Raw genomic sequence first — 12,967 nt, forward strand, 5'->3', positions numbered from 1 at the left:
CAGGGTTAGCTGTTCCATAGTAAAGTTAATAAAGTTGTCTCCGGCTATGAACCAGATATAATGTTAATTCTTGGACTTTTAAAAATATTTATATCAAATTCAATTCATTGGTTAACTTAGATTTGTAATACATATTTTTCAAAGGGTACCCTTAGACTGCCTAAATCATGCCGGGCTTCCAACTGTTACCCAGCAGCTGAATAGCTCCTAGATTAGGCGTGACTTAGCTCCAAGAGTTGAGAAAAAGGGCTTAGGTGTAGGACGTCTTCTATTCCCCTGATAAGACAACCATCTGGGCAAACAGGTTCTGCCCTGTCACAGACCGATGTCATTCATTCCTGCCCCCTCTATTGTCTTTCTATCCAGCCAGGCACCACTCCTAGTGGAAGAGGAGTTGCACCAAGATCCTGTTTTGAGTGACCAAAGGGGAGAGTTTTCTCATTTTCTTGACCACACGTCTAGGATCGGCCCGGGATATCTGCACAAGTAATAAAAGGTTCTGTCATGTTGGATTTAGCTACTGAGGGGACTTATGGATTATTTTCAGTAGGCATGCAGGAACTGCTGCCTGTAGATGTGGGTTGTGTTCCCTCTGGGACTGCTTTCCCTATTGGTCAGGGAGTGGCCAATAGTCACCCCATAAACAAGATAGTGCCAGGTTTAAATGTGGCAGCCCTGAATACCCTCTTAAGAACACTACTGGACCCATGAAAGACGGAAGAAGGAGGGAACCTGCTGTTAAGAGCTGTGAGGAGAGCCCTAAGGGCTGCACATGCTGTCACTTGTACCCAGGACTAAGAAGTGGAATCCAAGGGTCAGTTGCCTGACCTCTTTTTAAGCAGCAGATAGAGAAAAGCTGCAAAAAGCACACATTCCAGAATGCTCCCAGCTGACAAGTTTCCATTGGAACTTCACTAGACCCTGCTGGCTTCTGTGGAGTGAGTCCTAATCCCCAAGTCCTGGTTCTGTGTCCTGGAATCCTTAGAGTATACTCCTTCTGCCTAACTATATAATCTGGAACTTGGAAAATATTTCAAGGATTTTTGCATGGAGAATGGTACCAACCTGCCAAGTCGATCTGCCAAGGGTGCATAGCCAGTGGGCTTGAAATCACCAGAGCTCTCGCTACATTCTTCACTGCTACAGCTAATCTGAGTCAATGAACCCAAGCAGTGGGCCCAATGCAGACTGGTATCCAGCGGTGCCAAACCCTCTCCAGCTACAGCCAGAAACCTTGCCCTAATAAAGGAATCTGACTTCCAGAAAAGAGTTTAAGTCTGAAGGTAATAATCTTCACCAGTTCCAATGCCAAACATCATCCAACCTATGTCAACGGCATCCTGGGTGCAAACTCTGGATACTTCCAGTTTAGACCTCTTCTTGCCTTGATCAATGGCTTCTCCAAGACCTTGTCCTTCATCAAACTATTGTTGACAGTCCCGTCTTTGGATCCAGACTACTGCCTTGCCCATCTGTGGATTCTACATTCTCAGATATTAAGGTCAGGTGGTTACTCTATGAGCGGGATCAATCTGGGCCTCGTATTAGATCTGCGTTTCACCACAGTTAGCCCTAAACCTTGACTTTGTCCCGGTTTTGAAGAGTTGCCTACATGGCATTTTGTGCTTTTTGGCACTGTTTCTTATTTAAAACTGTAAAAAATCATGTCTTTCATTTCCCTTATCCAATTTCCTTATGATATGCTCCAATTTATAAACTGAAGTTGTATTTTTATTGTTTTTGATCTTTCAGCTTTTTCACCATTCTACTCAATACCATAGCTACCAGGGGTTGAGCTCAGGTTTAAATTGTTGAAACCTTTACTGGATATAACAAGAATAGTGTAATTATTAATTGTGGTGGACTACCATCCCCACAACTAACAATCCACATTATCACATTAGTTTTTAGCTGTGAGTTCTAAAACTTGTGTTTAACAGTGCCACTCATCTATTAAGTTGAAAATTAAAAATCTCTAAAATGAACTGAAAACAAACCTTCATGTTTATCAATTTTTCCTAATTTTTTGCATTCCAATTTTTCCACCTTTTAAAAGTCTAAGGGAACATGGAGGTAGATCTGGCTGCCTTGGCACTTCTCACAATGGTGGAGATGAAGACCCTATGCAAAGAAAGAAAGTTGAAGCTGGGACACAATGCTAAGAAGGCAGATTTTGAGAAGGCCGTAAGGGTCTGGGAGGGAGCACACAAGCACAGAACAGGCAACTCCAGAGTATAAAGTAGAGGTATACAGCCTATTCCAACATGAGTTCTTTGCTGCACCGTTCAGGTCTGAAAGTGAAGTCGAGCCTGACAGCACAAGTCCCTCCGAACTGGCCATCCACCAGTTGGAGATCAATGGCAGATAATCAAAAAGGGAATTGCAGGCCAACTAGCATCTGTAGCCCTGGAGGAAAAGAAAGTCACACTAGAAGAAAATAAATTGACCTTGGAGGAAAAGAAGGCCAGGCTGGTTTTGATGCTCAGTGAAGATGGTGGCATCAATAGTGAGGTGCCTATTGGGTGGGGGTTGGGTAACATATACCCCTTGCTTGCCCAAGGGTATTGTGCCTAGCGTTGTTGTGGGGAACAATATTTACAAATGGTATGCCTCCTATGAAATAGTTTTGAGCATGCACAGGGTGAGTCAGCATCACTGAGGAGCCTTACTGTGGGATTTGGTACTAATACAGTGGAGGGATACGCTCTTGACTCTAGAAGAGACGGTAGCTGATTCCTACATCCACATGATGGAGTTACTTAGGCAGAACTTTGGTGTCACACCTGAAGATTACCAGAACAAGTTCTGAGACACACACAAAGTCACACAACAGTCCTGGATTTTCTTTGTAGATGTCTCCCTAAAGGCACTATAGGGCTGAGTGAAGGAGATACATTCATTATGATAGGCTATATTATCTGATCATAAAGGAGCACATCTTGAGCAATTGCCATTTGGAGCTACACCAGCATATAGTAGTATCCATGTGTTGGAAAATGGGTTATTGGTAAGGGCAGGTAAGTACCTACACTTACCAATAGGCCACCAACCTCCACTTAGGTTCAGTTAGGTCTCAGTAAATTAAACCTAGCTCAACCCTTGGTAGGTTGGCAACGAGCAACAAGGCTTAACTTAGGAGACAAAGCGTAAAGCATTCAAATATCACAAAACAGTAATTAAATAAAACACAGGAAACAGTTCAAAAATCCCAAATCAATAAATTACATATTCCACTTTAAAATGGCACCAAAACGAATAAAATTGGATAAGGGGAACCGGAGATATGAATTTTTAAAGAATTAATGCTTTCTAGTGCATAGAAGCAACTAGCGCTCAGAGGGTTAAAAAAGGTCACACTGGAAAGGAACAAAGTCCAGAGTTCAGGCCACCCACGAGGTAAGACTGTCACACTTACTTTCAGAAGTGTTTAATTCAGGAAAGTGGCCCACAGCACCAGCCAAGGGTTCAGAGGCTCTGGTGTGCCCCTTGGGGTAAGGGACTACAACTCCCACAATGCACCTCTTCAACTTATGGAGTTGCTCCAAACATCTCCAAACTTTTGGATCTTCTTCCAGAGGTCCCTTTTGTGTCCTTGAAGTGTCCACAACTTGATCCAAGGTTCCAGAAGCTCTGAGTTGCTCCTTGGGAGTTGGGACTACAATTCCCTGAATGCACCTGGTCAGAATCCTCAAATGGTCACAGGACGCTGGTCAGCTGGGCTCTGCTTGCAGGACTTGATGCAGGGGTCTCTGGGCAGCTCCTTTGTACCTGTAGCAAACAGGGAGTCCCTTCTTGAAGCAGTAGAAGACAGGTAAAGTCCTCTTAGTGGTGAAGCCCAAGTGTGCAGCTGGTGCAGTCCTCCAGAGTGCAGTGTCCAGGGGCTGGTCAGGGGTCCAGCAGGGCAGTCCTTCTTCGGCTGCAACATTCCTCAAAAATCCATCATGGCTGAAAGTGATTTTTGAAGGTTACATCTGGCTGAGCCCACCCACTGGTGTAGCTAAAAATACTAAACACACCCTTCTCCTGCCCTCTCCTAATCTAATCAAGGGGGCACCTAATTGTTTGGGTTTGCAGGATGTGAGGGGATTGCTGGGTTGCTCCAAATGTCCTTCTCTACCTTTGAAGACCAGTTTGGCAGCCCTCCCCTTCCTGCTTCCCCATCTGCTGAGGGGGAGATCTCCTCCCCCAGGCACATCTCTTTGTGTGGAGCCAGGTCACTTCACACCTCATCAAGGCAGCCTGACCAGTTTGCCAGAGGCTGGCCAATCAGAGCACAGCAGCAAAAACACTGCAGGGCTGAAGTTGGCAACTTTTCAGGTAAAGTTTAAAACTCTTTACCTGAATAAATTATATTAAATCCCACAACTAGAAGTTGTGAGATATATTATAACAGTTAATTTGATACCAAACTTCTGTCATCTGTAACTTAAGGGGGTTTTATAAATTAAAATAAAGTCTCCCCACTCTGGCCTATGGAGCCATTCACTACAATGAGGGAAAAACACATTTGGCTGTTTTACCTCACCAGGGCTTATAAAACTGTTTTATAAGGCCCCTGCTGATAGTTACATGGCACCCAGCCCCAAGGGTACATAGGGCACACCTTAGGGGTGACTTATCTGTATAAATAAGGTTGTTTAAGACTTTGGAACTACTTTTAATTCCTAAATCGAATTTGCATGTAACTTTATTTTAAACGCAGCCAGCAAGGCAGGCCTGCCTTTAAAATGACACTGGGCACCTCAGCAGTGCACCTATGGGGCACTACCTATGCTGGGGTCCCTAAACCTCCATGACCTACCATATACTAGGGACTTATAGGTAGGTTGACTTAGCAAATTATAATTAGCCTAATTTGCATACTGATTTTACACAGAGCACAGGCCCTGGGACTGGTTAGCAGTACCCAGGGCACCATCAGAGTCAGGAAAACAACAGCAACAAGTGGAAAATGGGGGCAAAGGTTAGGGGGCCTCTGCAGTCAGGCCTGTTCTCTCACATCATGATATCTGACCCCAGGCAGCTTGGTAAGACAGCTGATGTATGGGTGTGGACTAGGGTGTCTAAAATATTCTCAGGGGGTGGATCCAAGAAAGTGGGGTTAGCTCAGTGCCAGTAGAAGCGAGTAGCAACAAGGATCAAAAGAAGTAACACTCACAAGGAGCACAAAAGTCTACTGAAGAGGTGAAGCCCTGCGCCTTTTCAAAACTCAAGTGAGCAGGGCACAAGGGAAAAACACATTTTTATCTCATGAAGGCTGGGGTGTGGCTGGGCTGTCACAAGCCAGTGGTAGAAGCTCCCCCCCCACAGATATAGGAATTAGGGTCAAATGTTTCCCAGCAGAATCCAGGGCTTTTACTGAAGCCAAATTAGCCTCCTTGGGTGTGGTGGATGTTAAAGCTCTGGCCACCTTACCTCCCAGCATGGTGAAGTATAGTCAATAGCCAACAATTACCAGGACCAAAGTAGAGCCATTGAGGGATAAAGGAGCCAGCATAACTACAGTGGTGGACTGGCAGGTTTCTCAGGTAAGGTTATCCCATATAATCTCGAAAAGGTAGTCAACTGACAATGAGGTGGCTTCACTCCATGGTAATGGTCACCTGTGAGTGGGGAGAGTATCTGGCCTGGAGACGGTAGCTGTGAGCGTTGGCATGCCATTCCAGCAAATTGCCTGTTGAGAAATGACCTAGAAATGTTTGCATGGCCTAAGATTGACAGGAAAACTCATACAAAAATGTTTTATCTGCCATAAGGGCCCAGGCAGCCTGTCAAGAACGTCGAAGGAGCTTGGTGTCTGGAATAATGGCCTGGGTTCCCACAACCAAGAGGAAGGGCATGAGACATTGGAAATCAGCCTTCAGACTTTCCACAGGCACAGAAGGAATCTGATCCCCTGTGATTTGATATGAAGCTTAAAGAGGAAGAAGAACCTACCCTGAGAAATCGGCCTGAGCTCTCTGAGTTGCATGTGACAAGAAGACCCTCTAGGTTCTATCAAGCACAAAGAGCATGTCCACCCCCTTGAAGGCCTTCAGCACCAGGCTGTAGTCCAGGAGCAGGGAGATGCCAGTGGAACCCATAGAATCTATTGGGAGGAAGGTGCCAATACACTTCAGCCAGGGACTCAAAGCCTGGGGCAAGCAGAAGACTAGTGGTCTAACAACCATACAGTACCTGCCTCCTAAATTTAGCCCATGATATCCACTTGGCATGGCATTTTGGAGAGATCAACACCAGGGATAGGTGGTCAACCACTTTTACTAGCCCGAGATATCTGAAAAAGTGAAGGAGTTCTGTCACTCGAGCACCACCTGCGAAGCCAGTGCAACACAAGAGGGCTATTCAAGGCTCCTGGTGGTGGACCATGTCACTAGGTATCCTGAAGTCTTGCCTTTGAGCACAGTTACTGTTCCCTTGATGGGCAGGGCCCTGCTTAGTATCCTTACCAGAGTTAGGTTCCACAAAGAGGTAATCTCAAAAAGAGAAACAAACTTTGGGCCTCATTACAACATTGGCGGGCGGCAAGTTGTAACCGCTGTGCGGCCGCCAATCTGGCCGCACTCCCGCTGTGCCCATTTCGACATCCCCGCTGGGCCGGCGGGTGGAAACCGAGTTTCCGCCTGCCGGCCCAGCGGGGATGTGGGCCGCAACATGGGAGCCGGCGGTGTTGCGGCTGTGCGACGGGTGCAGTTGCACCCGTCACGCTTTTCACTGTCTGCATAGCAGACAGTGAAAAGCCGCATGTGGCCCTGTCAGGGGGCCCCTGCACTGCCCATGCCAGTGTCATGGGCAGTGCAGGGGCCCCCAGGGGCCTGCGACTCCCCGTATCGCCAGCCTTTTCCTGGTGATTCAAACCGCCAAGAAAAGGCTGGCGGTCGGGGACTCGTAATCCCCTGGGCACTCTGGGTGTAATTTTATATTACTATGGCATAACTGGAGTAATTTTAGTAATTCTGTGTTAGTCTTTGCCTTGTGTCAGAGTATACTTCTCCTTTCTATCAATAAAACTTGGGACTTAGAAAAGTTTTTGAAGCTTTTTGCATGGAGAACCAACAGAAGACAAGGCCCAACTTGCAAATCCAATCTGCTGAGGGTGCATCACCAGTGGGCCTAACTTTGCTGCAGATCCCTCAATGTTCTTTCCTATTGCAGCACAGCTGAATGAGTGGGTCCGACATGGACAGGTATTTTTTGAAGCCCCTCTAGCTACAGCCTTGCCCTACTGAATAATGCTGAAATCTAAAGGTGAAAATCTTCGCTGGTCCTGACTTGGGAGCGAACTCCAGACTCTTCCCACTCTGAGCTTATCTCGCTTTCACTGACTGCTTCACTGAGACTTTGTCCTTCGCGAACCCCTTCTCAACACTGTCTCTGCTGCCTTTCTCCGCCAAGGATTCTACCATCTCAGAAATTTTCTGAGTCAGAAGTTAGCTCTTTGACTGGGGCCAACCTGGTCCTCGTATCCCATCTGCGCTCTAGAGCCACCAGTCTTAATACTTACCTTGATCATGTGCGTACAGTTTCCTACAGTTTGCCCTTTGGGATTTTTTGCACCAATTTGATGTCATTATGTTAATTAAAATATTTGTATAAGTTGTATTGCTATTTTTATTGTATTGTGTTTGATACTTCCAAATGCTTTACACATTTTCTTAAGTTAAGCCTGTCCATCCTGTGCTATAGCTACCAGGGGTTGAGCTCTGGCTTAAATTACTGAAACATTTGCTGGACCTAACAAGAATAGTCTAATTATTACTTGTGGTGGACTACTATTGACCCCACTAATAATTCACTTTCTCACAACCAGGTATTAGGCATTAGAAACAAAATGATAATATCTGATACTTCAGCATTGCTTGTAAAATGTTGATTAATAGCATACAACATTCATTTAATTCCCTTTTCCATCAGCACTGTAGCAAGGAAACCATGGGGTTTAACTTAAGCCAGGTAAATTGGCCCTTCACACATCTAGGCCTTGATACAACTGCAACTGTTGCATCGTTACTTTTTGCACACACACACACACACCAGTGGCAGCCGGCAGCTTTAGGAGGGTGGGGGGGCGGCGGGAAGCACACACACACACACACACACACACTCATTCTTTCACACACAGATACGCACGCACGCATGCATGCACATCCATTAACAACACTTCTAACATGCAAACATGCATGCACGCACCAAACATTCATTTAAAAAGTTCACACACACTCATTCTTTCACACACACATGCACGCACGCACATCCATTAACAACACATATACCATTCAAACATGCACGCACGCACCAAACATTCATTTTAAAAATCACACACACTCATTCTTTCGCACACGCACGCACATCCATTAACACTCATAATATTCAAACATGCATGCACGCACCAAACATTCATTTTAAAAGATCACACACACTCACTCTTTTACACACAAATGCACATCCATTAACAACACTCATAACATTCAAACATGCACACATGCACCAAACATTAATTTCAAAACATCACACACACACACACACTTACCTTCAGCCTCGAGGTCCCAGGAGGGTTGGGACTGCTACCTTCCCTCGTCAGCCAATGAGGAAAGGCAGCAGTCCCAGCCTCATCACAGAGTGGGATGGGGTCAGTGAGACTGCTGACCCCACCCCACTCTGTGACAAAGTGTCACTGATTGACACTCGCCCTGGGCGCTTCAGGGCTTCAACCTGAAGCACCCAGGTCGAAGTCAATGGGTGACGCTTTCCTTGTCACCTAAGGGAGGGCTTCGAGGCACCTTTTCTGAGCAGAGGAGGTCACGCCCAAAGGAGCTGTGACCTCCTCGGCCCAGCAAAGTTCAGCTCAGGCAGCCAGTAGTCGGCGTAAATCGCGCATCTCTCACTCCTGGCTGTCTGAGCTGAAAATGAAGAGTGTCTGTCAGGCTGACCTTTGTTCAGCCTGACAGACACTCTACATGTGGGGCAAAAGGTGGGGGGGGCGTAGCCCCTCCACCAAAAGGACCGGCCGCACCTGACACACACACACACTCTCATACAGACGCTCTCACCCAAACCCACACACACACACACACTTCCTCTGAAGCTGGAAAGGATATCCGGTATTTCTGCTGATATCCTACAGTGAATAATTACTTCAGTTTGGTAGTCCGGATTGGCACAGCATGATATTTGCTCAAATGAGGTAGTGTGGTTGGTAATCTGTAAATTCGATTTCACTCAGCCTTTTGTGCTGAGACCACAGAGAAGAAAACGTCTTGCACCTAGCCTTATATGGCAGCACCTTGTGTATTAAATTCCAACAAAGCTACATCCTCATGAACTCATAAACCCAGAGCCCCTGAGGTGTCCAATAAATTATGAAGATTATGTGATAACAACTAGGAGTGAGGGATACTGAGAAACTTGAACACTTGCAACTCTATGCATCTTGTTAAAGTTTGAAAAATGTCATGAATTGTAAGCAGGTGAAATTAATAAAAGAAAGGTGCAGATTTAAAGGTCATTTCTTACAGCAATAACCTATTCCAGTTGTCACTAAATATTTCTTAGGGCAGCAGGTAAATTGCAGCACAGCAAATGCACCTCATTCACTGTCCCAATCACCTTCTTCAGGCAAAATCCTTTGTCCCTTCCCAAGACTTCTTCCCACTCCCATTGCACCATCATTTGCTCAGTTTCAACACCCCTTTCATGCTGCCCTGAGGGCACCTAACAGTGTCATACACTTTGTACCTTGGATAGTAGGCAGGCTCAGTTAAAATTTGCTGCCACAGAGACGTAACACAGGGTTTAACTTCATCTCTGCGGAAGTCAGACAAAACCAGGAACATTCTCTTGTCATAGCAAAGGGGAAAGTTGGTATTTGCTGATTGGAAACTGAAATATTTCCTATTTCTCAATCACAATGTCGGTGGAACGAGACAGTAGAATACAGATCTGAAAAATGAAAAATAAGTTATTTCTTTTCACAAAAACTGCTATCAGAGATATATTCTAATAAAGATGAAGGGAGAGGAGTATTTCTGCTACAATTTGAAGTTACAATGTTGGGTGCCCTGTAAATAGAACATCGCAATATGGCAAGAGATCTGAGGTTCACGCATGCTATTTCAAACACATGCTGCATTTCTGACACCTACGAAGATGAATAACACCATTTCTGTTGCTTTGTTTTTTTTTTATCACAGCACAGAGGATCTTACAGAATCAGGGTGTATGAGAGAGGTAACTTTGGAGGTCAGATGATGGACTTCACAGATGGCTGCCCAAATGTTTATGAGCAGTTCCGCTTCAATGACATCCACTCCTGTAATGTGCAGGACGGTCACTGGATCTTTTATGAAGAGTCCAACTACGGAGGACGTCAGTACTACCTGAGGCCCGGGGAGTACAGAAGATACTGCGACTGGGGCGCCATGAGCCCCAAGATTGGTTCCTTTAGACGAGTGGTGGATTATATACAAAGTGCCGGAAATGAATCAACTTTAGCTATGTCCATCAATACTCAATAAAAAATATTTACGTATGTTAGCATGTCTTTCATACTTCACAGGAATCAAATGCTTTGCTGAGGTTGACTGACCTTTTGACCCCGAAAGAGTGTGAGAGTGTGGTGAACCAAAATTACATTAACATCACTCAAACAATTTAAACACTATGACCAATGTGGCCACCGAAGAAGACTTCAATGAAAAGTTTCAAAGCTTTATTTGATAACTACAATGCTAATGTCATGAAGACTGTGCGCAAACTCAAATTATAAAGATAAATCAACACCACTGGCTGCCCAAAGCAGAGAAACAAATTTAATTGAATTAGCATTAACACAATTAAGCATTCAAGAAGAACAATACAGATCATTAAGGAAATGATTTGTAACACAGAAACATATCTCAAATCAGACTGTGTCAACATTAGTCAAGGCCAATTAAACAGAATATGCACATTTCAGTTGGGCACAGGTTGCCCCTACTGCTAAACAAATTAGGACATGCATGTGGGGATGGGCTAACACATGCGGGCAAAATACAAAAGAAGACAAAAATAATTTGAAAAGAATATTTCTAGGGCTCTAGATTGCTAACTAGAAAAATAAAATGAGTGAATGTCAGCATTCTAGCTTTGATTGTAGCAAAAGGAAAACATGTCAAGGAAATTGACAATCAACAGGGAGATATATCTCTCCTAGAGTCAGCATTCAGGGATTCTTCATCAGCAAAGCATCAGATCAGTGTCAAAGTCCATTAGAAGCACCACCAGGGAAGTGCAAAACACGAGCTGCACAGAGAACAGCGGGATCAAGAGCCAAGGAACAACTGCCTAAATCTTACAAAGTCCATCCATATAGTAAAGCACACAATTAGCTCTGATTTGTCAGTTCAGTGGCTTCACATCACACAAAAGAGGCATCATCAAATCAAATATCAATAAAATGTCAAGTTGGCAACAGTTGGCATTTTCTCAGGTTTGGTCTGGGATAGTCATTTCCGTGTGAATCCAAAAAGTAAATTACAATATACTTTAACTTGTATTAATCTAGTTTCTTCACATGGGTGTAAAATGGACTTGTCTCAGTCCCATGCGAATCTTTGTTAGTTGAAACAATTTATTTCATGTTATGACCACAGATCTAAATGTTCTGGAACCAAGGTCATTTACTAAAAGTCTTTGTATAATTGAACAAAGAGCTTATTACTACTCGCAAATCATTTATTAGAACGGAACCTAGAGGAAAATTTCACCTTAGAGAGAACAATGATTAATCACTTTAACATGACTGCAAATACAAGTTTCTTTAGGGCCAGTTATGCTAACACAAGAAATATACGTTTATTAGTATATTTGTTAATAAAACACACATATGCCCTCATTAAACGTTTTGCCCGCCAAACTCTTCCCGCTCTCAGATGACCTATGCGGCCTGAACCACGCCAGCCCTAATAGGCGGGCGGAAACACTGAAGTGACAATGGCCCTAACATTGATGCCCACTCCTAATGGAGCAAGCGCCAATGTGGCGGTACAGTGGGTGCAGCAGTACCTGTCACTCATTCCACTGCCTGTAATTCGGGCAGTGGAAAGCCCAATGGGGCTGTGCATGGGGGCCCCAGCACTGCCCATACCAAGTGTATGGGCAGGGGACTCCAGGGGCCCTCAGAGTCCCCCATTCCGTCACCCTTTCAATGGCGGTCTGAACTACCATGGAAAGGCTGGTGGATGGGGACTCCTAATGCAAGCAGTGCTGCCCTGGAGGATGTGAAACCACCTGGACCACCAGGCTGCCGGCTTGCACCAGCCTGGCAGTGTTGGTGGTCCGACCGTGGCGGCTCCACCACAGTCATAATGGGACGGTCCCACCACCAGTCTATTGGTGTTGGACCCAAGAGACAAACAGATTCGTAATGACCATCATATTATGCAAACTTATAAATTAAGCATTAATAATACATCTTCAGAAAGAATAAAACCTTTAATTATGAATTGCAAACTTATTAAGGACTCATGTTAAATATGACAGAGAAGTGCTTTTTTTTAGGCGCATGTCTATTTATACTCATAAATCACACATTAAACATTAAAGAACAAACTTTCTTTTGATACAAGCAATTCATAAAGAGTCTAAAATGTACTTTGACATCGGTTAAATCTTATTAGCAAATTGTTAAATCCAGTAGGCACAATGGTGACCACCACAAATGAAAACATGAACACTTTTAAAATATGTGTCAGTGCAGCTTTTCTACTTTAAGCTGTTAATCATGAAAACTTCTGCTGATGTCTGGATTCCTAAAGGCATTGCTAAACTTTATGCTCCAACAGTCCCTCCTCTGATGGCCAACTATGCCTTCACAAAAGGACATACTCTCGTTTCAATGAGACAACTCAAAGTTACAAACATTTTCCAGTAAGATCTGCAGTAATTCTCAATTTTCTTGAGATTAGTATAACAAATGCTTCTCATCTCC

The 12,967-nt window shown here is 44.4% G+C and overlaps 1 protein-coding gene across 1 annotated transcript in view; it reads left to right on the plus strand.

Moving 5' to 3' along the window:
- LOC138283630 (gamma-crystallin-1-like) overlaps positions 1 to 12,967 on the plus strand; it is a 57,728-nt gene that overhangs the window by 8,437 nt on the left and 36,324 nt on the right. Inside the window, exon 3 of the mRNA XM_069221569.1 lies at positions 10,191 to 10,467. Coding sequence (XP_069077670.1) covers positions 10,191 to 10,467 — 277 coding nt within the window. The remainder of the gene's footprint in view (positions 1 to 10,190; positions 10,468 to 12,967) is intronic.

This window comes from Pleurodeles waltl, chromosome 3_1 (genome assembly GCF_031143425.1).
Source record: "Pleurodeles waltl isolate 20211129_DDA chromosome 3_1, aPleWal1.hap1.20221129, whole genome shotgun sequence".
Taxonomy (NCBI): Eukaryota; Metazoa; Chordata; class Amphibia; order Caudata; family Salamandridae; genus Pleurodeles; species Pleurodeles waltl.